Source organism: Anarrhichthys ocellatus, unplaced genomic scaffold, assembly GCF_004355925.1.
Source record: "Anarrhichthys ocellatus isolate YVR2014 unplaced genomic scaffold, GSC_Weel_1.0 scaffold7, whole genome shotgun sequence".
Classification (NCBI taxonomy): domain Eukaryota; kingdom Metazoa; phylum Chordata; class Actinopteri; order Perciformes; family Anarhichadidae; genus Anarrhichthys; species Anarrhichthys ocellatus.
The window spans coordinates 9,465,335-9,490,677 of record NW_022280037.1 but is presented as its reverse complement, the minus strand read 5'-3'; the positions used below and the strand labels follow the sequence as shown (position 1 = coordinate 9,490,677).

At 41.4% G+C, this 25,343-nt stretch overlaps 1 protein-coding gene across 4 annotated transcripts in view; it reads right to left on the bottom strand.

The window, feature by feature from the left end:
* Positions 1-628: 628 nt before the first annotated feature.
* The window catches only part of slc7a14a (solute carrier family 7 member 14a), a 26,070-nt gene continuing 1,355 nt past the window's right edge, over positions 629-25,343 (bottom strand). For 3 of the 4 annotated variants that reach the window (XM_031847505.1, XM_031847503.1, XM_031847506.1), the window contains 9 exons: positions 13,826-14,424; positions 13,209-13,445; positions 10,691-10,908; positions 10,424-10,570; positions 8,048-8,256; positions 7,752-7,899; positions 6,937-7,432; positions 6,611-6,847; positions 629-6,018 (listed from right to left, as the gene is read on the bottom strand). In XM_031847505.1, the coding sequence (XP_031703365.1) occupies positions 5,720-6,018; positions 6,611-6,847; positions 6,937-7,432; positions 7,752-7,899; positions 8,048-8,256; positions 10,424-10,570; positions 10,691-10,908; positions 13,209-13,445; positions 13,826-14,132 (2,298 nt within the window). In that variant the 5' untranslated portion in view covers positions 14,133-14,424 and the 3' untranslated portion in view covers positions 629-5,719. Of the gene's footprint in view, positions 6,019-6,610; positions 6,848-6,936; positions 7,433-7,751; positions 7,900-8,047; positions 8,257-10,423; positions 10,571-10,690; positions 10,909-13,208; positions 13,446-13,825; positions 14,425-22,406; positions 25,305-25,343 lie in introns of those variants that run through there. The other variant, XM_031847504.1, reaches the window with a different exon arrangement.

The window sequence follows — 25,343 nt, the reverse complement described above, 5'->3', positions numbered from 1 at the left end:
CTACTGTAGAATTCATCACATGCACGAGAACCAACAAATCAGGGTCCCACACATAAAAACATTGTTCTATAGCATTAATAGTGGTCAAAAACTCCACAGGGAACCTTTAATCTGAACATTTTAGCTATTAGAAGCTTAGTGGCATAGTGACCACCAAGGAGGGTGAAAGAAGAGATGTCAAGGCTTCATACCGCATCATATCTTTGGGGTACAACACATGCGCAGTAAAATTCATTAGAAAGAATGCAAGTTTAAGGCACTTCCGTATTGGCTTCACTTTTCAGACCGGGAGGTTGGTGCCTGGATACAACACAACTAATGTGCTACGGTTAGCTTCTGCTGTTTTGGACTGTTTCGGCTCTTTAGTATGTCTGTGGCATTTGCATTAAAAAGTCCATTGAAATTTTGTTTATTTTAATAACTGGTGTGAATGGGTCTCAGTGTTTAAGTCATCAGCTCAAAATGGACATGAAACCATTTCACTTATGTGGTTAAATATGTAATACATCGTACATCAACCCTTACAGCCAGGCATAGTAGCACAGTGTGTATAATTGTATAATTAACCTACTGTAAGGTATTCATTATAGTAGACAGAGAAGGACACTTACAAAAATGAGCAAGCCTCTTTTTAGTATTTGCAATAAATAGCTTTCATTGTTGCATGGAAGCAATATCAACAACTCAGCAAAAAACAGTGCACTCAGGAGCAAAATAACCACACATATGGAAGAAACCATTACAAAATCAACATAAAAAACAACTACATTATACAGCTTTGTGCCAAAATATACAGAAGAGAAAAGGAATATCTAGCTGTTTGCGAGAAAAGCCAATTTCAACAAGTCAGACACACACTGACTGGACACTTGGCCACAGCGAACACAGAGCACAGGAACAACACGCTTTGTCCGAGACAAAATAAACAGATAGTAACTGACTTTAAAAGCGATAGTGGCAATATTTGATTATGCTTGTAGTTCACCTTTTATAGTAGTTCACCCTTTATAGAATTGTATTAAAATAGTTTCTGCATGTTTTCTGTCGTACTCCTACTCCTAAACCTTCTACGGTCCTATTGACGTCTAGCGCAACCATTTTGAAATCCTTCAAAAGGAAAGGATTAAGGTTTATAAATGAGCGTTATCATTCTAGAGACTACAGTTGTTAAAAATATATTTTTAGCAGTTTCTCCCAGGCCTCCTTGTGACTAAACAAAAACACAGAAAGAGAAGGCTGATAACTTTACCCAGCTCTTTTGTGCACAGGAGGACCCGTGGTTGGGAGACAGCTGTAGAAAAATACTTTTCTTCTTCAATGTTGTACTTTTTCATTGCTGGACAAACTGATCTGCTGTAGTCAATGACGTCTAGACTAATACTTTCAATGAAATACTTAGCAACTAGGATTTTTTAAAAATGATCATTGACTAAAGCCACTGTGAGACTCTCCTTGGGATGAACTGACATTAGTATCTTATTAGCAGACTCCCAAGAAAAATGGTTAGCTCTGTTGTTAAGTGTTCACTGTGTGTGAAAAGTAAACAAACATTGTAGACTTTGGCTTGCAGAGGTCGTGGTTGAGAGAAGGGATATACAGGAAGTAGGCATACTGTAAGTGGAGGACGAGAGAGGAGTCATCCTGGGTGTTTGCTACATGTTCTACTCCTTTCTCAAACGGAGCCCTGGTTCCCACCTGGGTGGGGAGATTACTGTATGAGTTTAGAAATACAGGAGAGGATCCAGCAAATAATCTTCTTTTAGCTCAGAGACCCTAACATAATATAGAGTTCAAACGGTTTGGGTTTGAATCTGAATATAAATGATAGGAGTATGCAGTGAATGCAATAGCTTTCGGTTCAATTCAGTATAAGGATCCTGAACAATGACGTTTTTAAAGCTGATCCGGTTGTAATACACCCGTTAAATCCTCTCAGAGCACAGAGGCCAACGTTTCCAGGTGTAAGAACTAAGCCTGCGTTTGGTTTAGTTTAGTGTTCTATTATGTCTCGTAGCGATCAATCACCACATGCAAGTACAACATTTACAGTCTGGGCCTCGTGCATGAGGGCATGCAACACATTCACCAGACGCTCACATTGAGGCGCAGGCATGGACCACACGCACACACACACACACACACACACACACACACACACATACTGCACATGCATTCACGCACTTGTATGCATACACGCACAGAGCAGATAATATAGTAAGTTGACTGTACAGTCCAGTGTCAGAGTGGCAACGCCTGAATTCGCAATCTTGTTTTGGCTGAGCTTTGAATGCAAAACTGCTGGATTCTTTTGGCTGAGTCGGGAGGTGATCTGGGTGGGGAGGGGTATTTTGGCTGTGTGGTAATGCAATGGAATACATGTTTGGATGTGTGTGAGATTTTAAAGTGCAAATGTTTTAGGATGTGATGTTTTTGTTTTTCCACAACCCTTTCACCAGACAGAACGCTGATATTGGACAATTCTGCGAAACCTCCGATTACATTCGATGGCAACAATTTTTTAAATATCTATTCCTACGGTGGCCATACAAAGCAACTATATGGGGTTAAAATCATCTTAGGTTGTTGGTTATTATCACTTCTTCCCACCCCGCTGTGCTGAACTTGGTGTTTCTTTGTGCCAAACATATTCTACATTCACATAGGAATCCCTTAAAACAAATAGGAAAGAGCATGGTTACAGTTAAAAGAAAGGCAACACAATTGTTGGTTTCAGGGCTGAATACCAATAAGAAAACCTGTACTTTTTTCCCCTGTGATATAGTCCATACATGTTTATTTTGCTACATGGTCTTTGCATGAAATACTGAATTGAATATTTACATACAAAGGGTTTTCCAATTGAAATGTATTGAGTTTAAAAATACTGGAATCAGCTTGTAAAACATACACCATGAACAACACTATTCGTTACTACACTACCCAGGTTTCCAGAAAAGTCACTTGTGGACATGACCTCAAAGTTAGCTACAGCCATGGTTGGTCTCTGACGAGAAGGACGGGCCACACCCGTCCACCTCCACAACGTCAACACCCTTATGTTCCACTACACCACAGAAAGGGCGCACCCGACTTCCTGCATCAGCAAGCTGCAGAATCGTCCAATATGAGCGCAAATTGTCAGAATAGCGGGCTGTGTTTCGGGACGACATCACAATCATTTCACTGGACGACAACAAAGGGTTATCACTACATGAAGGTGTTTGGAAATATGTGGGAGGATTCAGAGGTAGGGTGGGGGTTTAGCGTGGCATCCTTAGATTTAGTGCATTAGACAAATAAGGCTTCCCTGGAAGGGACAGATGCAGCAACAGAGGGGCAAGAGGAAAGGGTAGAGGTAAGGACAATCAGGGCATACAGCAGCAGCTATTGGAGAAGTGCCCCCACCCTAAACATAACATAACAGTGTGCTATTTGGTGTGTGCCAAAATCTCTTACAGTGACATGAGTGCTTACATTCTTAGTATAGAATCAAACCTCAAACCCTGGCAGCATTAGCTCACATGTCCTACACACTGAGCTCTACAGATTGATTGATTTTCACAATATTTCTTCGGGGTGCAGCAACAGTGGAGATAACATGTAAAGAGTGGGGCTTCAACACTAGCTACATAAAGAGGTAGGGGCAACAGGGAGGTTCACTCAGACTAGATTGGGCTCTGGTTGGAGCAGAACCACAGAGAGAGGACTAAATGCTCCGGTGACAAATCAGAAGGGAGATAGCATTACACCCTGAGGTGAAACGGGAGCTAATGTATCGTCAGGCCACGAACAGATTGTCGTTTCAAATCCTGACTGAAAACCAATCCCGGCTCTATCACTTGACTTAAGAGTGGCGACTCCCCTGCTGACAGGGACAGATGAATATCAAGAGGGTGGTGAGGTGGGAAATAGATGAAGGAAGTGTTGGGCTGGAAGAGCAAAGGAGCAGTGGAAGTAGGGGATACAAAACAAAATGTGGAGAAGAAAGAAAGATAGGAGTTAAAAGAAAAAGAGGGGAGAAAAGGAGAGAGACGGACCAGGAGGGATTGTATTTCAGTTCACTCAATGTATGAGTAAAAGTCCAACTTATTTACAATACAGTTGTTCTCAGTTCGGGACTGTACTAAAGTTATTGGTGTGAAGAGGGAGGTTGAAATTCACAGCCATCCACAGTATTATTAACGCTTCCCTTCCCCTTGACTTACACAAAAACGGAAATACCCTCCCCCAATATCTTAAATTAACGTAACAGTATGATACTTAATAAGTAACTAGTTTAAATAAAACGAAAAGATAAAATATTAAATGATCCTGGCCCGCATTCCCAAAAAGGTCAAACTACCGTTTCTTCAGCAAAAAATAAAAGAAATAAATCCTTCCGCTATTCTTACCCCCATTCCTCTACAATAATACTTTTTGTACAATCCCTTGTTTTGTTTTCATCTCCAGGAGAAAAGAAGGAAACTATGCAGAAAATCCATTTCCCGAATTGAATGAACTGAATATGAATTCCTTCCCCGCCCTGGTGAACAGCAAGAACTGCATCAACGGGGAGACAAGGACACAGAAAATATGACATTCATCACAATAAACCATGCAGGTTGTCGATTAGGATTCAACCTGTTCTCTCTCCTCTTTTTAGGTGCGCCGCTAAGCTGACAAGCATGTGTTGCATTGCTCCATGAGCTGCTTTGTTGTGGGCGGATCGATTTTGAGCTTCATGCTGGGGCAAAAACTAAACAAATACCTACACATACACATTAAAACAACCTGAAGAACACACTTTATATCTACACACACAGACATGAGTATCCATGTAAAAGGTGGAGTTTGATTGCATATACATTCTCTCTCTCACACACACACAGGCAAAATTAAAGTAGAAAACAGACATAATCAGAAACTCACATACACATACATTAGATGAAGGCACTATTGCAAGCAAAGTCCAAGAACTATTTGTGACAGAAAACATCAACACCCTTTTCCCAATCCAGTCCTCAATCCCTTGGGCTAGATGTTCGGGGTCAGGGTTAATGTTTAAAGACAGACTGGAAGCAATTTTTGATTATGAAGATGTTTTTGTGTTTTTTTAAGAGCACGAGTATCTGTTTTCCTATCTGCTGAAAAGAAAATGAGCAGAGAGAGTCAGACCTGTAGATAGGAAATAGCTTGGGTTTGGCATGCTGTCATCTAACTTTCCTGTCTGTCTGCGTTGAAACAGGATGAGAGCTGCTGATTCATCTCTCCCTTGCTCATCACCTTCTCCTCTCATACATCCCGTAAATTCTTAGATAAACAGTTAATGGACCGCTCAACAAACAATGTTTCATGGTTCACAGTGCAGTGAACCACTTCAATTTTATCTCCTGCTATGTCCGCACTTTCTATCTGGCCTTTGTTTGTGTGGAATGTGGACTCCAGTAAGTGAATAAGAAGTGACTGTGACAAGACACTTGACCTTGACGTCCTCGTTTGCCGTGTGAGCTAGGGGGCCGAGCTTAGTCGAGTAAGGTGAATGAAAAGCTGCTCCACTGCCAAGAAACTATCTAGCCCAAGGGTTAGACGAACAGACAAGTACACACACACACACACATGCAGGCATGCACACACACACACACTCACACACAATCACTCATGCGCGCACACTACTGTTCCCCTCCCATTCCCCAGGCAGCAGACAAGGCAGTACATTCAGGGTAACACAGAGTCAGTCCCTTCAGAGATCCATCGGATCCTCCTCCGCGAGGCCGTGATTCGCAATGGTCCTGCCTCCACTTTTCGATGGCGCCCCCTCACTTTCGGGTTTCGCCTTAGGGGGCGGTGTGGGCCCCGATCCCCCCTCCGGCGCACTCCAGGGCTCAGTGGTGGGCGGGTAGAAATCGTCGTCAAAGCCGCAGAAGCCTTCGTCCACGCCATGATCATAGCGCTGGTAGGTGGAGGCGTGCACCTCGTTCTCTCTTGCCTTGATCTCCAGCTTACTATTCCACATGCCGTAGCCAAAATAGATGAGCACACCTGAAGGGACACAGACAAATATCAGCATAACCACACACATAACCACAGCTTACGGTACTATTTCAAGAGCTCAAAAACAAATTTAAAAGCACTTAGAAAGAATAAACTCTCTATCATCTTAAAAACAATTGATCCCACTCTGAGTGAGTCAGAAGAATACTGCAATCCTACTCACAAAATAAAGACAAAATGTCCAGATGCCCACCAGTGTTTGTGTACGAACAAAAACAGCCCTGCCGGACACTGATTCTGTCTTTATGTAAGCAGTAAAAACGATAAAGAATTGACAAAATGGTAATATAAACTGCATGCTCAGAGCATTTACACACACACAGATAAATACAGATGTACAAACAGATACAACTGAGGCAAAAAATAAAGTAAAAATGAGTCTTCCTGGTTTTTTTTAAATAAAAAAAACAAACGGCAAGTAAGTGAGACACACGTTAGATTTGACTGACTCACGGAGCCGATGAAAAATCTGTCATTAAAGTCAATAAAGTGTGTCACTAAAAATGTTCCCTTCGGTCTGGGATGACAGTTATGAACCTAAATGCAAGACAAACGGTCATTCAGTGAGGTGGTGGCTTACCCACGCTGCACCAGATTGAGAATCGAATCCATGTGATGGCAGACAGTTTAAGCATGAGGTAGATGTTGACCAGCATGGCTGAAACAGGTACAAAGGGCACACAGGGTGCCATGTAGGGCAGCCGCTTAGGATTCTCTGGCTGCTGGAGGATGATGATGACGAGCAAGGCAAGGAAGATGATGAAGAAGATTAATAGCAGCAAAGCCCACCAGCGACCCTCCCCAATACTGCTCGATCCTGAGGAAACAAGGAATAAAGCAAACAATTAATTTACAGTGACATTATACAGTAATTACCTTTCTGAAATGCGTCCATGTGTGCCTCACCAAAAATGATGAAGGAGCAGAAAGCAAAGATGGAAACGAAGAGGAGGAGCACACACACAGTAACGGTTTTCCCCGTGGCTGGAGTTGGCCTGTCCATCTTTCCCGGGAGGCCCAATCGGATCCTCAAGGTGTAGTAGTGTGGTCCAATGAGCTTCTTCAACCGCCGGGACACCCCGCCCTCTGAATCCTCTGCTTCAATGCCACTGGTCATATCCACTGTGCCATAGTTTGGGTGGCTGGCAGTGTAGATGGTTTTATCTGGTTTGCCTATCAGCATCTCGTTGTCGCCCAGTGACGGCAAGTTTTTGGCTCCACAGGTATTAGTAGCCGGACCTCCATACTCATCTGCTTCGCTGGTTGGTGAACAGGCATCCTTCTCGCACTCAGCCAGAACGCCCTCCTTTCTCTTGTTGTTCTGCTCCTCGGAGAGGAAGTTCACAAAGCCGTGGATGTCGCCCTCAGGTTGGTAACGCAGCAGGAGTACACACAGGCTTACCTGCAGACCAGGAGGGGTTAGAATTTGTTTTTCTTTTAAGAGCGGAAATACCCCATTGTCATAAGAAAGTGCTTTTCTTAGTATCCAATTCTTCTGAAAATTGGACAAAATTTGGTTCATTTGTTTTTTCTTTAAATCTACTGACGTCACTGAGCATTGCGTTTTCAGCATTTCATTCACGCATCAGTACCAGTGGCTTATTTGTACGTGTCTCAGAATAAATCTCTTCAATACATTGAGCTAAATATAATAACTCAGATGCACCCTGTATGTACCCATATGGTCTATATAGCTGTGTCCATCCTCATTATTAACTCACCAGGGTGTAGGCCAGCAGGGTTCCTATGGACATCATCTCTATGAGGTCTCTGAGGCTCACCAGGAGGGACAGCAGGGCAGCCAGAAAGCCCGACACCACACAGGCAAGAGCAGGGGTCTCTGTGTAGGAAGACACATTGGCCAGGAACCTAAACACACACACACACACACACACACACACACACACACACACGCACACACACACACAAACACACAAATTAGTTGATTGAGACTCAGTTGCACACCTCATTTAGATTGACATGAAAAATAATGAGCACTAAATAACTGTGGACTGACTTAAACAGCAGTCCGTCCCCCGCCATGGCATAGATGATCCTGGGCATGGGGAACAGGGACCCCAGGAGGGATACAGTGAGTCCGGCTATGGAGCCCACCGCCACGATATACTTTGCAAACATACAGCCATGCACGGCAAACATCTCCATGAGCGGGGCGTCTGCGTCAATCTCATTGTACGGCACCATCAGAGTGAGGATCACAGAAACCTAGAAGGAAGAGGGTTGGATACACAGAGTTTGTTAATTAATAAAGAGTTATTTGTTGCAATATCAAAATATATAAAAAGGTAACCTGGTGTTCAGCCTGAAATATTGCTACATTTCTGGAGAGAGGAGCTAGTCAACAATTTTGCTCTTTGCCAAAGGTATAGAAATATGTATGTAGCTTCATATCAAGATACTATGTGTAGAATTTGGCACCTACAGTGGTAGGATATAAAAACACTGTGGCAGACTCCAATACAGGTCATTACTCACTTGTTTTCCAAAGAATTATTTCTTTTTTCTTTTAAAAAACATAAAAAAACATCAAAGAAAGCTGATGAACATTATGTGATATGATTGAAAGCTCCAGAAAAGCTACTAAATGGACCCTTTTCCAGCTTTTAAAAGGACAAGTGTGCAAAACTTGACCAACTCCATCCAGCTGATGAAGATCATATGATATGATCAAAAGCTCCAGAAAAGCCACTAAATGGGCCTTGTAGTTAGACCGTTTGATGAACCTCTGAGCTACATGCTTACAGCATAGCTTTACTCAGCTAGCGCGTTCATCACACCGCATCACATGCAAAGTGTTCATTAGCAATGCTTCTCTCCCTCTGTGTGTGCATGCGCGCAGTTTTGCTCCTTGCGTCTGACGTGTGAAATCATGCAGGGCCATCTGTCACGGATACTGTGCTGCAAAAGTGAGGGATTTGCTTGAACAGATTGCAGAAAAAGAGAGGGATGAAAAAAAAGGCTTACCATCACAGAGAGGAAGATATATAGATCATTTTCCTCCTGCTGTAGTAGCCTGGTGCCCTTTAACCCTTTGTCCAATCTGGACAAAGCCTGGTCAACACTCGACAGTGTGTGAAGCAGTGAAAGGGGACTGTACTAATCTCGAGGGAATCCTAAAACAAATCCTGATTTAACATATTTGTCTGAGGGGCCTATTTTAGCTCGCTGTCAGCTAATTTTCAGCTTGCACATTCATGTTTCCCCAAAAGCACCAACCTCACTGCCCTCTTGACAGAATAGTTTGTACCAACACCCACTTAGGAGCATAGATGTGAGGTAATTCAACATGGAAAAACGTTCAGAGGAAGCACCGAATGAAGGTCTCATTTTGTTGATTTCGGTTGAAGTTACAGTCTCTCTATCAGATACATTATGTGACATGTAATGTGCTTAATGATTTAAGTAATCCTGGATCTTAAACTGCAGCAGCTACAGAATCCTGATGGGAGTAAAATAGTTATTCCAAGATGCCGAAAGAGTGAGAGTTCGAAGGAAGATGGAAGATGGCTGAGAAAATAGATTTTGTAGCACAAGAGAAGGGTTACTTGGAGAAATAGATGGGACTGGGAGAGAAAGAGAAAGAGAAAGACGAGGTATTCAAAGACAAGTAGTTGAGTCTTGAAGTTGGTGCAAGCTTTGGCCCCAGGCGATGTCGAAAAAACTCTCCCTCCTGTTACACTGTACCCATAGCAACAACCATCCAGCACAAAGGTGTTAAAGTCAGAAATCTGGTCGGCTGTGCGAGCTGAATATGTAAAGATTAGTTGTGTGGAACACACCCACACAGTTAGAGTGCAGGGGGAAGCATCTTGATGTTTGAACTTTCCATCCTTGTGTCAGACACATCTCCAAATTTGGGATAACACTTTCAGTCTGTATTCACAAGTATGTTGATAAGAACTCGAAGGCAGCGCTAAAGATAATGCATGAAGATGAAGAATGATGAACATACAAGTAGATGCAGATCAAAATTGAATGGTTATGCCACAAAAGGACCAAAACATGTACTCAAATTCTGTTTAGTTCTCAATTCAGTGATTAAATGTGGGTGTATGAATTACAAACTGTGACTGTAGCCTGCTGTCTTCCCACAATCGATGTAATCATATTCATCAGTGTCATAAAAATTGTATTTTCTAAAATTGGAGTCTGGAGTGAGACAAGTCATTATTTTACCTCATTACCACACTGTGCATGCCAAAAACATTCAAATCAGTCATGAAAACTGTGTTTAGCAGCTGCGGTGATACTTTGAGAGCTTTGCAGTCTCATGCTGTGGAATGCTAACAAAGGGAGACGAATGAAGCAATAATTATTCATGTTTGTGTACATATTTGTGTAATATGTCTGCGGTCTTCAAGGTAAAACTCACAGAGACATAGGCAGTGAGGCAGGTGATGAGTGAGGCAGTGATGGCGTAGGGGATGGAGGTGTTGGGACTCTTGGCCTCCTCTCCTGTTGTAGCAATGATGTCAAATCCAATGAAGGCATAGAAACAGGTGGCTGCACCCTGCATCACCTGGAACAGAGCAGAAGCACGAGAAATGATTCACACAAAGATGTAGCAGATGGGGTCGTAATCAAAACCTCCCTTACTCTCACTCAGTATGTGTGTGTGTGCGCGCACGCGCGTGCGTACCCCTGACCAGCCAAAAGGCAGGAATCTCCCCTCGTCCCAGTTCTCTCCGTTGACGAAGAACAGCCCAGCGATCATCATGAACACCCACACAATGAGGTTGATGACGTTCAGCACGTTGTTGAAGCCCACGGAGTTCTTCACTCCCAAAGCAACGATCACTGTCACCAGCAGCGCTATCAGCAGCGCCAGCAGGTCTGGGTACGACTGCTCCCCTTTACCTACAGGAGGGGGTTAGGATTAGCACACAGATATTATAGTTGTACACATTGTACCTGTGAAATCCAAGCACCGTAGTGGTGGTGGTGGGCGATCCAAATTTGCTTCCAAAAACTTGTTACAAAGGCTTTTTCCAACACAGTTTGTTGCCTTTCCTTTCTCAGCAAATGCAGCTGCTCAGTTAGTTGGCTAGTTAGCTACTTGGAGTTTGAGTGAGCAAATTGCAACCGTTGAGGAAGGCAGCGAAATGAAAGCTTTGCAAACAACAACTAAATTAGACCACGTGTTGATATGTTTCGCAAAATCAAGAATGAACGTTCAAGTTTCAAGTAAGTAGACCACTATAGACTACTTCAAAAGCCACTCAAAAAACGCTAAATCTTACCAAGGATATTTGTCTAATTACTTGTATAACAAAGAATTATAAATAGAAGACACAATCACCTAAAATTTCAGTGAGACATAAGACCTTTGTTTGTATCTATCTTGAATATATTTTGTTGTCAAGAAAATCCTTCTTTTGAGCTAATTTCGAGATCTCTGTTTATCCTGAAAGGCCTGAATGTTACATCTTATTTCAAAATGTTCAACAGGATTTTCGCTTGTTCCATTGGCAGGTTTTGCTACTTATCACACACAGAAACACCTTGTATTCTTTGTTTTGGTTTTTTTGTGGCCATTTTTCCAGTGTACAGTCACTAAGCACAGTGTATGGATAAGAGTCTGCAGTGAGGATAAGATTGAACAATCTATCGTGGACACATGGATCATTGCAAAGTTTGGTATATAAAAGTTAGCCGTCAGGTCATCTTTGCCAAAATTTTGTGTTTTCTTGAAACATCAAAAGGGACTTTCAAACAATTTCTTTAATTGGTCTTAGCCTTGCCAAAATTGAATATACTTATATTTGCAACATCAACAAAAAGGTACAGTAAACTGTCAACCACATTAAAGAATTGCATTGAATGCACCGTTACAAAATATTAATAACTATTCTGCACAACTCAACTGTGCACAGGAACTCGGTCTTTATAAATACACACAGGTGGTCACACATAAACTAACGTGACATATTTTGAGCTAAATTCCACACTTTCCTTGTGGTGTGGAGAAACAGACGTTTATCTCCAGCAGGAAAAGGAAAACATTAATTTTCCATTATGGCATGAAACAGCTGGCCACGCTGCTCATCATGTGACCACTAACACCGCTTTGACAGTGTCCAACAGGAAGAGACTTTCAGGGCGGTGTCACCCAGACACAGCTGGCACACAAATCAGATATAGTGTTACACCACATTATCAGGCATCCCCCTCATGGTTCGGCTTATGATCTGGAAAACTGTGTTTCATGAATCATTTAGAAATCCAAGATGCTACGTCCGCTCTTACTTTCCATAATGAGATGATTTCCAGGATAAGCAGTGAAACATCGTTTCGATGCTCCAAGGAAAACAAAAAGTCTGATACTGATCATTTCCCGGATGATGTTACTTTCATTTTCATAAAATCAGCAATTAAAATAATAACTGTCATTCAAATACAGTCGTGCATTGAGACTCTGTCTCACAAAATCTCACCAGTGATACAGATGACAATTTGCTTCCGTTACATGTTGAGAAGGCAACTTATGACACTGAGGACAAGTACAGTATATTACACACATTACTGCAAGAATACGGACTGATAAGAGTTTATTAAATCAATTTCTTTAGGGTCAACAGATTGACATACGTAGCTGTCTTTCAATCCAGGATAACTCAGGATAAAGCCACTACACAAATAAGTATTTGAACAAGACCCATCTCTGACCCTCTTGTGAAGGGTGGGGGAGTAAAAGAGATGCTGTCACTCTTGGGTGAATGTCTGTTTATAGGTTTTAAAGCAATCTTTGCTTGACAGTGGACTTTATCTGATAGATGATAAGCTGTAAATAAAAAGGAGTAAAAAGGCTCCAAATACTATTTTACTGCAATCAAAATAAAAGATGTGGTGGGATCATATTCTCCCTTGTTAATAGAAACGCCTTCTATTTGCTATAAAATACTGTTGATATATTATATTTCAGCTATTTCCCAGGTATTTAGAGTATTTTCCCCCAGCATTATGAAACAGCATGAGTTAAACCATCTCTACTGTATCAGTGACAGCAGCAGTGCAAATCTGAGACATTACCTACATCTCATATTGATCCAAATCCTCAAACTAAAACTCACAATAACTCGGTTTCAAAATCAGAAGCAAATCGTAATAATTCTTGAAGTAAAACTCCAGCTGTCAGCCACACGTCCTTCCCCACTCACCCAGGCCGTTGAGCGTTCCAATGTGTGAAATCATAAAGTTGCTGATGCTGTGATTGGCCAGCGAGTCAGCCATGCTGCTGAGAGCCGACGCCCCCGCCGCAGTGCCGATCAGATACTCCAGAATCAAGTTCCAGCCGATGAAAAACGCCACGCACTCGCCCACGGTCACGTAGCTGTACGTGTAGGCCGAACCCGTAGTCTTAGGCACCCGCACGCCGAACTCTGCATAACACACTCCTGTGGGACAGAGGAGGATAACAGAAACAGACACACATTCATAACACTGATTTGACTGCAGTATCATGCGTGAAAGGCTGAGTTGAAGTATTGATAGGAGCATTAAGGTTGTACTCAAATATCCCCCGAGTGCCTTTTATATTACAGCTTCGCCCGTATAATGTCTTTGCCCTTGATCTAAATGCATAGATATTAAAAGGCTGTTCATATAAATAATACTGTATCAGTGTGATGGGGATAAGTATGACAGTAACCTTCATACTGTGGCCTATACTATGTTATAATCAGCCTTGTGTGTGCATGTGTGTGTGTGCGTGAGACAGTAAGAGAGTGTTTAACAGCAGAAAAAATAAATTCATGTGTGCATTTGCTTGTCTCACCTGACAGTATGGAGGCCACAGCGGCGATAATGAAGGACACAATGACCCCCGGGCCGGCCATCTCCTTGGCGACCAGCCCCGAGACCACATACATCCCTGTTCCGACGCAGCTGCCCACGCCCAGCGACACCAGGTCCACTGTAGATAAGACCCGCGCCAGTCTGGTCCCATGTGAGCTGGTGCCCGTCACGGCCGAATCCAACATGGACTCCACAGGTTTGGTCCTCAGGACACGGGAAGTAAAGGTGTTCCACGTCGAGCGCCATTGTACCCTCCGGGGGTCTAGCTTCCCTGCCAGACTGGTCATACTAAGCGCTAAAAGGTCAAGGGTCAGAGTCAAAGGAAAGAATTTCACAAGGAAGAGTGGGAAGTTCTTGCTTTGATACTTTTCCTTTTGTACTTTTACTGTTTTCTTGTGAAAACAATTATGTACAGCACTGTGGAAGAAGAGATTTTCTTTATCCGAATATAGATTCAGAAGAAGATCGGGTTTTTCTCTCGCAGCCTGTGCCTCCGTTTTCTGCAACCTCTCTCGTTTGTCCTGGTTTAGTGGAATGCCACCTTAGTTGTTCCCCGCATAGTGAGAGAGAGAGAGTTATCTGAAAAACAAAGGTGGGATGATTTATTTTTGCAGCATTTCACAGCACATTGCCTTACATTATCATCCAACACAATGCTTATTCTCATACATGACAAGACAAGATGCATTACACCTTCGTCCACAAATGTAGCGTACCTGAGTGAGGAAGCAGCTAATTATCAGTCCTCTCCCTGTAGCCCTGTTGCTATAGTAGCCAAACTCATTCGTGATGACAATAGAGACAAAGTCTTTCTTTTGTTTGTAACGGGGAGAGGGAGCAATATCTGTAATCATATGTACTTGCAGGTCTACTGAACCTTCACATAACTGTGTAAAGTTTGTTTTTTATTGAATTCTACAGGACTGTGTATTGTAGACTATGTAGCATTACAATTCGATCAATTATCACATCCAATACTGGTGCACATGTAGAGTAAGTAGTACTGAAATACTGTATTAAAATATATCTTTGAGGTCTTTCAGGTTACCTGTACTCATTACAAGATTTTACACATAATACTCTGTAACCTCGTTGAGTACAGGTTGGAAATTAAACAGTTATCCTGGCAATTTTGTCCAATACACAAATAAAATTGAAACCAAAATTGTTAGAAATAAGAAAAACTAAAAACTAAAAACTTTCCTACTGTGTAAAATGCAAAAAGCCACTAAATAGTTTCTTCAACCATAGAATATATCTCCTCAGTTCATATCATTACAGTGATTCAACAACTTGGAAATGCTTTGTGTGTCAAAATAAGTACGCAGCACACTGTTGGATAGAAACATGGAGCTGAATAGGAATCTAGGCAATCAGTGAAACAATTTTTTGCACAATTACAACAATTATGTATTATGTTTTAACAATAGAACATATTCAAACTGCAGAGGCTTTATTATACTTTTCAACAGTGTCTCTGATGTCATAAAAGTAACTGCTGTTGAAAGAGAGCTAGTCATCAATTACGTCGCAGTCCACCTCTCTCCTGTTCTCTCTCTCTCACAGCAGTGAACTCTCACCATTCATCCACTTTGAACGACAAGCGCAAGTTACTGAACAAACACACACTCACATTGCCTCTCAGCTATAATATGAGCCACTCAAATGATGGCTGCAATTACGCAGCTGTTTAACCAGAGTAGGCCCTGGGCCGCTGTTGTCTCTGCACTTAGTGGGAGTGGGAGCTTGTGCAGAGGTAGAAAAAGCTCAAAAGGTGATTTTATGTGTGTGATGGTGAGTGTGAGGTGTGGCAGGAGTTATTAACCCATCACAAAACCAACTCACAGGTGTCCTGACTGTGCTGTTATGAAATCAAATTCACAAATCAGCGGACTTGAAGACACAATGTCCCGCTATAGTCTTTACAGATTTATTTAAAATAAAAAGCACTGTGCTCCCATAAGATGGAGTGTCGTTTTTTTTGTTCGAGCAGACAATGACCTTCGTCAAGAGGAGCTGTTAATTTAACTGACAGTTATTTTTTAACAACTCAAAAATAGTGGCCCATTTTATCCATTGAATCAAGTATACTTCTAACACTAATAGTTCTTATCTCTGTCTACGACAAAGAAAAAGGTGGGTCTCCATATACCAGGGATTGAACTGGTATGGGGAAAAAGTCCTTATAGACCACCCGTGCCCATATATGTGTGTGTGTGTGTGTGCGTGTGTGCCTTTGTGTGTGGAAAGGCCAGCAAACCTCAACAGCTTTAATTGGAGAAACTGATACCTATGCACGTATCCAATCACACTCTGCAAACTCTCTTAAAATAAGTGGCAAAACGGCAAGACTTGGGGACAAAACGGTCTGTTTATGAGATTGTTGTTTATGAGATATGTATTGAGTACTATACGCACAGAGATCTTTCATCATTCCATATCACAAATCAAATCATGCAAGCAGCTTGTTTTTCAACACATCTGTGACATTATAATATTCTCCGGCTAGTTTCATTGACAGTGACCACCACCTGCTCTGTGTTGAGTGCGAGTCATTTGAACAGTCGTAGATCAACAAAACGGAGCTGCACAAAGCACTGTGGCAGCAGGTGTTCCTTCTCACTGTGCCGGAAAACTGACTACGTTTTACTAACAGTCCTCTGGGATAAAGGTTTGTATGAGGGCATTTTAAGATTTATAGAATTATTGTTCGGGATGGTGGTGAAAAAGGTTAGTCTGGAGCCTTGTATACCAACTACTGAAACAAAACAACAAGAACAATTGATATCGTCCATGAAGGGAATAAATGGTGTCGGACCAGCTCTGAATGCCATATCACTGCACTCTGATTGTTTGATTTAATTTCAAGTTTTTTTCTCTCTCTCACAAACCCATTCTAGTGCCAGAAAGTCATAATATTACACTAAGTGTAAGTGCAGTGGCAGGTGTGACTTATTCAATGGCAACATCTGCATGGAGCACAGCGCTGTTCTTTTGAGCTTTTATATGGAGCACACACTAAAGTGCCAGTGGCACCGTTAGCTACTGAATTATTTAATATAGTGTGGGCGAGGGCAATACATTTTATATTTAAACATCTAGTGAAGGAGTTACTCATATTGCTCTTGCCATTTCATTACAAGAGGAAGAACCATTGGAAATATAAGCGTATATGTGAACAAAACAGCATGAAGGGAGAAGAACACAGCAAAATAAGAAGCTCCGAGTAGAGAAAGATTTGGAAAATGTCATCTCCCAGCATGTGAGCTGCTGTTGTGTTTACAGAGGCCCTGTCTCAACAGACAAACATAGAAATAGAATTCCAAACAAGGCCTTTCTTCGATATATTACTAAACAAACCCCCATTATCTGCTCTGCCATGGTGCTGCCGTTTACAGATCAATAGTTGAATCCCTGTCATCATAATCATCACCACCCCCTCTAGCATCTTCGTTTTAGTGTTTCCTCTCCAGATAAGAGAGCTGTCAGAACATCCATCCTTGGGTCTAATCAGCCATGACTAAGCCCGTCTCTATGTCCGCCCCTGCCTGCGTCTGAATTAATGGATGAATAACCTGATTGAGCTCTCATTGCTTTTACTGTAAGTGCTGCATCGGCTTAATAAGGCTGAGAGCTCTTCTGATTCACTCAAAACAAACCTGGCAACAGGCTTGCGTTGCCCCAACATCTATAAAAACCAAATCTGGCAAGCGGCCCCTTGGCCCAAAGACAGAACAGGAAGGAGCCGACTCGTCATTGTTCAGCAGAATGCCCGAGTCAGGGACATTTTCTTACTAATTCACTTGATTTTTTATTCTCTTTTTCTAAGTCTTTGAGTTTTGTGCTAATTAGCAAATGCTAACACGCTAAACTTATTTAATATTTGACCTAACATCCGCATTTTACCCTATAGTGAGTCATATTGTGACATATTAGCATGTTGATCATGCTGTTTGTTTGTCTAACTGGCAGAGAAAGATGAAAGCTCTTAGTTGATTAGTCTACTAATCGGTCATTTTGATCTTCGTCAATTAAGATTTCTTTCATCAATTAGTTGTTTTTTATGCTTTTTCCAAGAAACTTGGGTGCGATTCTTTGTGGAAAAAAGTAACACAGATCAACTAATCGATCAGTTGACACAATTGTATGAGTCTTTAGCCGACAAAGAATTTCTTTGGTCTAGGACAGCCTTAGTAGACAGTGTGAAAAAGGAAAAGTGACTGTGCATAATTCATGTTAGTGTGCACAGCTCTACTTCAGTGCCTCTCAGTGTTAAGATTTAAGAGGCCAGCCTCTATAGACTGCTACACAGCAGTGCTCATGCAGTCTACAGTCTAATATCCACAACATGATAATGGATGGCTGACTGGCCACAGTATCCCCATCTGACAAGCCTAATGAATTTGATTCCTCATTTGACACAAAAGAGAAATTGCCACGTGCCAGGTCGATTTCGTTGCCTGACTCATCAGTCACACAAAAAAAAACTATCCCTGTCTGTCTACACTGTTCAGAGACTGAATTTTAAATAAGAACTGTGATGTTCCCATCAGTTTCACTGAGATGGCTGCCCAGCTGCCTCCGTAATTTACTGAAAGATTCTTCGTTTCATTTACTCATGTCAAACTATCTTCATGGCATAACCAAGCAGCAACAACCACGCAAGAGTAACCTCTCCATATGCAAATGAGAGGACAAAAACCTGATCACATGACGCCCACCCCATGTTGGCTCATTGATTGAAAGAATTAAATGAAGAGCAGGTCATTCATTTAAGGATATCAAAAATCAGTAGCTAATCTCTCGTAGTAAACATTATTGTATATGGAGATTTTAAAAGTTGACATCAAAATGTGTTAATGTGATCAGAGAAAATAGGTGAAACACACCACGTGTTTTATGTGTTAAGATATAATCCATAGGAGCCACAGGAGGTCCTATCCTGCCATGTCTGCCTGAGTCACATTTACTAATTTAACGTTCATCTATGGCCACTAAGCCACTCTTCTTTCAGACAGGTAGAGGAACACAAGAAAGGTATAGCTCCACTTTGTTGATGATGAGATGCAAGAAAAATGCAGCCATCCGTCAAAGATTAAAACCAGGAAATTGTAAAGCAATGGCCTTGCAAGGCACCATTATTGGGATATGGCTCATACTCATTAGTATGTAAGTCAGATAAGCACATGTTTGTATTTTGTGTATTTTGTTTATGATGTCTAAGCTAAACAGAGGGTTTCTGACAGAGGGTAAATACAGGTATATTCAGACAGCCAGTATGAGAAAAACTGAGTTTTTTTTAAACAGTAAAGCATAGAAACGTGCTCTAGTAGAAACCCAAACATACAAGTATGAAACTAAAAATGAGAGCATGATATGTCCCCATCAATTAACACAAGAACACAAGACAAAACTGAGTAAATCCCAGCAGACTGCTCATTGACCTTGGAACATGGAATATGTCAAAACAGCAACTACACTCAATGTGCCAGTAGATGAAGGAAAAACAGAAAGAAATTGGTCCAAGAAAGTCTACAAATGAATGACTGAGCACTGCTACTATCCAGCGTACTATCATCCCCAACCATTTAGTGTAATGTGTTGATCGACACTATTGGAACTGGTACTAGACAAATATCAACACAATGTCCCTCTGCTTCACTCAGTTGGCTGTCTGAGCAGTTTACTCTCTATATATCTGGCTCATATTCTGGCTTGCTAATGACTCTGATTCACTTGAGATTTTGACCATCAAGCTCAAACATGTTGATGTTTACTCTATATTTGTAGCATCGTGATGAGAAATGGCAAAACAGAAAGAAGAAATATTACAACCGTCTGTCCGAGTGGAAAGTGTTGCTACTGGTGCCGGGATACAGACAAATTGCTCTGCATGGCTGACCCGTCAGACAGCCCGGTTCACTCACAATTTTGGCCTGCCTCATCCCCATCTATCTTGCCCTAATGCAACACAGTGGGAGCCTGAAGCTTGAAGCACAGTGGGTCTGGCTCCAGACTGCAAAATAAATAAAAACAACGGTATCACTCCCTCTGGCTCCCTGGCTAACCAGCCACTTCGATGATATCTCTGTCTGTGTGACCTTAAACTCTAAAAAGCAATCGGTTCATTTCACACTCAGACACTAAACCCCAACTAACTTGATGCACGAGTATAAACCTCAATTGCAGATACTTAGTCTAAGAGCTGGCTTAAAACCTGGCCCTAAAACTGGCTAATCAACATCCTCCTGACTAAGTATTCGACAAGGAGCTCCATACATGACATACAGTATATGGGGACATTTAGAGAAAATGGAGAAAGGAAATATTGCCATCGATCCGATTTGCTAGTCCCCATCCTTTCTGCAGGCAGTGTTGTCCTTCTGCAGTATCTGAAAGGGATTTTTTATAGCATCACTGCATAAAAGCATACATTTGCATGGTCTTTTATGATAGAGATATCTGTAGCCATCTGTCTTGGGTTCATATAGACTGGAGAAAAATGCATCAGTCATATAACATTAGGAGGCTTGGGGAGTAACAGAACACATGGAACAACGTAATTAGAATACAACAATTACAGAAAAAAAAGGATGAAATCAGATGATTGATTGGCCTATAGTATAAGTTATGATAAGAGGAACACAATCACATTGCAGTGAAAGTTATCTCAAAGCAGGACAGTTAAAGAACTTTCAATTTCATCAAGATTATTCCTTTTGCTGAGAGACATCCCAGCATGAAAAGACGGTTTGTAGGAGATGAGCGAACTGCTTACAATTTCTGGTCCAGTAAACATAACACAGGACAAACTGACCATTAGAGCCACGTACAGTAACTATCTCTTTGCCGTCGCTCCCTCTAACGGTGCCACTTCCTCTCTGGTGTCTCCTGAGTTCCTCCCAGTCAGAGCAGAGACTTGTTTGTCAGCTTACACCGCTTGCCAGCAAATTAGTGTAGCCCCTGTTGTGTGCACTGCTCACTATGTTCAAAAAGTCTGCTGACAATTGATGGTCCTTTTTTTGTTTCATCGACTCCACCTTCACCTGTTAACCTCTCTACATCCTCAAGTGTATTTCCTCCCCTTCACTGTCTGACTGTCTCTTTTGCCTTTTCTCTGTCTCTTCTCAGAGGCTGGGCTTGGAGCACTTTATACTGTATCATGGCAAAAACATTCCCTGACCTCCAGTGTTTGTGCACCTATGCTTTTTTTCAATCCAACAACTTTGACATCTGAGGTTAGCATAATGTGCACCACCATGAGGACCAAGAGCCTATGCTTGCTTTCTTTCTTGTTAAAATAAATGGTGAGGTACCAATGGACATTTGTTGAGCATTTTATTTCATAGTCCATCATTGCAAATCTATTTTGAAGTCTGATATTCAATAATGTGACGTAGCTAAATGAAGCCATACCTTGTGAGTATAGCACATTGTGCTGGTGTAAGAATCTCTTTTATATCTTAATAACTCAAAATGGCAATCTAAACAAAACATCTTTTAAGTCATTAAATGTGGATCCAAATGTTTTTTATGAGGATTTATTAGTAAGAGACCTTGTTTTTTTGGAAAAGGAGAACCTCATCACTGTTGACTACATGTGCAAGCTGCTGGTTTGCAAGAAGTGTGTTTTCTGTCCACTCTTTTTCCGACACTAATGTGATTCTTGAAGAGGGTCCGTTAGTTTTAAAAACATAAAAGTGCAACATAAACGTAGCAATGGTTTTATGAGCTTTTAACTAATGATCAAGTTTCACAATCAACTCCAAAAGGACGGATAATACCAGTGCAATTTTATCTTCTCCTGTCACATTGATGACCATTTATGTGTTTTAATTTCCTTAGCCCTGTTTTACAAGAGGTTTGCCTCCTGTTAGACTTACATCCACACACTGTTTACTGGTGCCTTGACAAAATGCATTGTGCTTAATGCTACATGTCCGGAGGGTTTGTGCCGTACTACTTCTGGAGGAGGTGCAGAGGCAGATATCGGGTTAGTTTCCCACAACTTCTTGTAGCTGTCTTTTTTGAACTGAGGGTAACACTGAAATGAGGGGAAGGAGGCCTATTAGGGGGATGATTGGGACAAAGCCTCAGACACATGCAATCTTGCAATGCAAATCAATGCAATTTTCTCTCAATCAGTTTTACCACTGGAACTACTTTGTGCATAATGATGGACTGTGTTTGTCAATGAAACTGAATGGTTTTTATAGTGATTTTATACCTTTCACGAATACAGTAGAAGACAAGAGAGCAAACGAAGTCCAGGTATTAACCTACCATCCATGATAACCATCTGCTCTTAATTAAGGGAGATTTTTTTTCTTTTCCGGCTTAGACACGGCTGCTCAGAAAATAGGATGGCTTTCCAATTTGTCTGACCCCGACTATCAATTTATTAACGCGACGATTGGTGAATCTTGTAACAAAGTCACAAAAGATTGAGGCAAAAAAGCCTAAAGGCCTAAAACTGATAAACCTGTAGGGAAGAAACCAGAGTTACAAATGTATAACAGTGATTGGATTACATTGTAATAATAATGATCAAGGTCGCCTACCTCCCACACTGGCCCTCTGGTCTCTTTCTGTCTGTCTCGGTTGTTTGTCTCTCCTTCTATTTTCTGTCTCTTCCGATCCCGTTGAGCCAATAACTAGAGGTGTGTGCGTGTGTGTGTGTGTGCGTGTGTGTGTGTGTGTGTGTGTGTAGGTGTGTGTGTTGCTGACAGAGACAAACAAAAGGAAGCAGTCTGTGTGCGTGTGAGGTCCTGATTATATTAGCCTTTATGCGCAGGCAGGTTCACTGACGTCAGTGCTGAGCAGCATCTGAAGGAGAAAGAGTGGTGGGGGCCAGTCAGCCATTCATAAATCTAAAGGCATATGTATGCATGTTTGTGCATTTATGCTATGTATTTATCTGCCTTTCATGCGTGATTCTTCCAAACAGGCACATAAACATTACCATCTCTCAATGAGGCATTTATTTTTACTCCCTAATAAACCTACAGAAAATGTATCACCTGAATCTGCATCTTCCCTCACCTTAACAAAGCTCTATAGTGAGTTTCAGCTTATTGTTTAGCCGTCCGGCCTACAAATTTACTGATTAATTCACTTTCACTGCTCTCATAGTGTTATTTTTGGGGCCGAAGCAGGTAGCTGTTTTCAGTGAAAACGCTCTAGAAAGCCTCTGTAAACCAGCTGCTCAGCACCAAACAGCAGACAGGCACAGTTAGCGAGTGAACCTAGTGGAGCATTAACAGCTAAAGAGTCAGATATTTCCCTCAGGAGCTAGTAAAGACCAAAAACAGAGCTAAGGGAGAGTGGATATTGGCTTAAAATTCATGAGGCAGACACAAGCATGATTCCAACTAAATGCAAATGTTGCTCTGTTCTGTAACTGCTGGATGTGTAAACATACATTTGTTTGTTTACAAGTTTGCCTTAAAAGTATTCACAACTTGTCTCCGCTGCCCCCATGTGGCCCAAAAAACAGTTTTTGCAGGTTTAAAAGGGAGACTATGACTTTTAAAACGAAAATTCTATTCTTTTACAAGTTAAACATTTATTTTTAAAGGGACATATGCTCATTGTCATGTTCATACTTGTATATTGGATTCCTAGAACATGTTTACATGCTTTCATTCAGATGGAGGGGGGGGGGGGGGTATAATCCAATGAGCCTTTGTTTGACGTAGGAAGAGACAAATATGAATGGCTAATTGAATTACATATTTTCTGATGCAGGTAGAAACTGACTGGGTTGTCATATTTCCCAGTTTGTGGGTTAGTAAGCACTTGAGATACCCAAATATACTGTATGTGCATAAGCACTGAAAAGTATTGTTTTTCATGATATGTGCACTTTAAAATGAACCCTTGCTTCATTCAGTATACTACTACAGCCTTACTGGTATGACCAGTTGGCTTATGTTGGCTGATGTTAACTGACGTTTATGCTGTATACCAAAAAGTCAGATTGTGTACTTTGTAAAGCATCTCGACTTGTGCTAACGTCATGCTAAATTTGAGCATTTGTCATTATTCTGTAATAACAATTTAGCAGAAGTTACAATGGCTAGCTATAAAGAGTGGATTGTAAGGTACTGTGTGAGATACTCCACATTTTGAACAGTGACGCTGAGCAATTATTAGGAGTTTAAGAAAAGTGTGGACCACATGATAAAAAGAGGCACTTTTATTAAAAGTGTTAGATTACATCATGAGATCATATTGATGAATCTTTTTTGTTTGTACATGTGTTGGGAAGTATTAAAACGGTAAAAGACTGTTTAGGGGTTAAAACACAGACCGCCCCCAGGTTCAAATCCAGCTGGGGACCTATGTCTCATCTTTCTCCGTCACTTTCTGCCATCTCTTCATCATCGCTATCCAATAAGCCATCAACTGCTAAACAAAAAACTATCGTTTTAAAAATGTGTTATTTTCTGTTAATTCCGAAACACTGCTAGACACTGAATTTCCAAAAATAACACCTAAAAGTGAAAATATTCAGCCAATGTAAAAAATAAACAAAACAATGTAATGCTATGGCGAAAAGGCAGTCATGCTATTTGTGTGCACTGTCACAGCTGAACTGCCCTTGAGCAAGGTGCAAGTCACTGCACCTCAAGCTGCCCCAGTGGTGTTGTCCTTCATGTGACGGAATCCTCTGAGACCTGGGTTGTGTGTGTGTGTGTGTGTGATGTGTGTGTTTGTATGTGTGGTATGTAAAAAGACAAACTTCAGTTGCTAAATTGGTCAGTTATGTAATCTTCTGGTTCTACTTCTTATTGTGGTTGGTTTCACCCACCCCATCATCATCATCATCATCATCAAGTTTTTCTTCTTCCTGTTTGGCATCCATTGTTCTGGCTAGAACTGCTTTTGCTTTAGTCCCTCTGTTCATTAAACTGTATGTTCAGTTTATAGATTTGCTGTATGGTGGTTTACTATATTGGAGGATTCAATCTTTTTCAAATGAAACCCTGTATTTTCAAAACGAAGCAGTATTTATGTCATGATTATGATTTTTGAGTTTTACCTAAACTTGAAATTGCCATTTAGTTAACCCAGTATGTTCTAATTTCGTCAGCCAAGGATCCAAATTGACAATCGTGGACAAAAAATTCTATGTTGACAACTGAATCACAGGACAAGCTGTTTTCAAACAGAAAAACCCACAGATCAAGCAATGCAAACACAGCCCTCCATCTAAAAGCCATTGTATTCAAATGGAAGCCACCTTCCTTTATTTCTGTGTGGCTCTCTTATGGTAAGTTAAAGGCACCTGTTGAGCGCCGACAGGGCTATAAAGCTTGAACGAATTAGCAAGCGATCTGTTTTCAGCACCACAGGCCGCACGTCATCACAACTGAGTACGAGAAAGAAGAATTAGGAGGGGGAAAAAGAGAGAGAGAGACAAGACCGTATGTCTGAGAGAAAGAGAGAGAGAGAGAGAGAGAGAGAGAGAGAGAGAGAGAGAGAGAGAGAGAGAG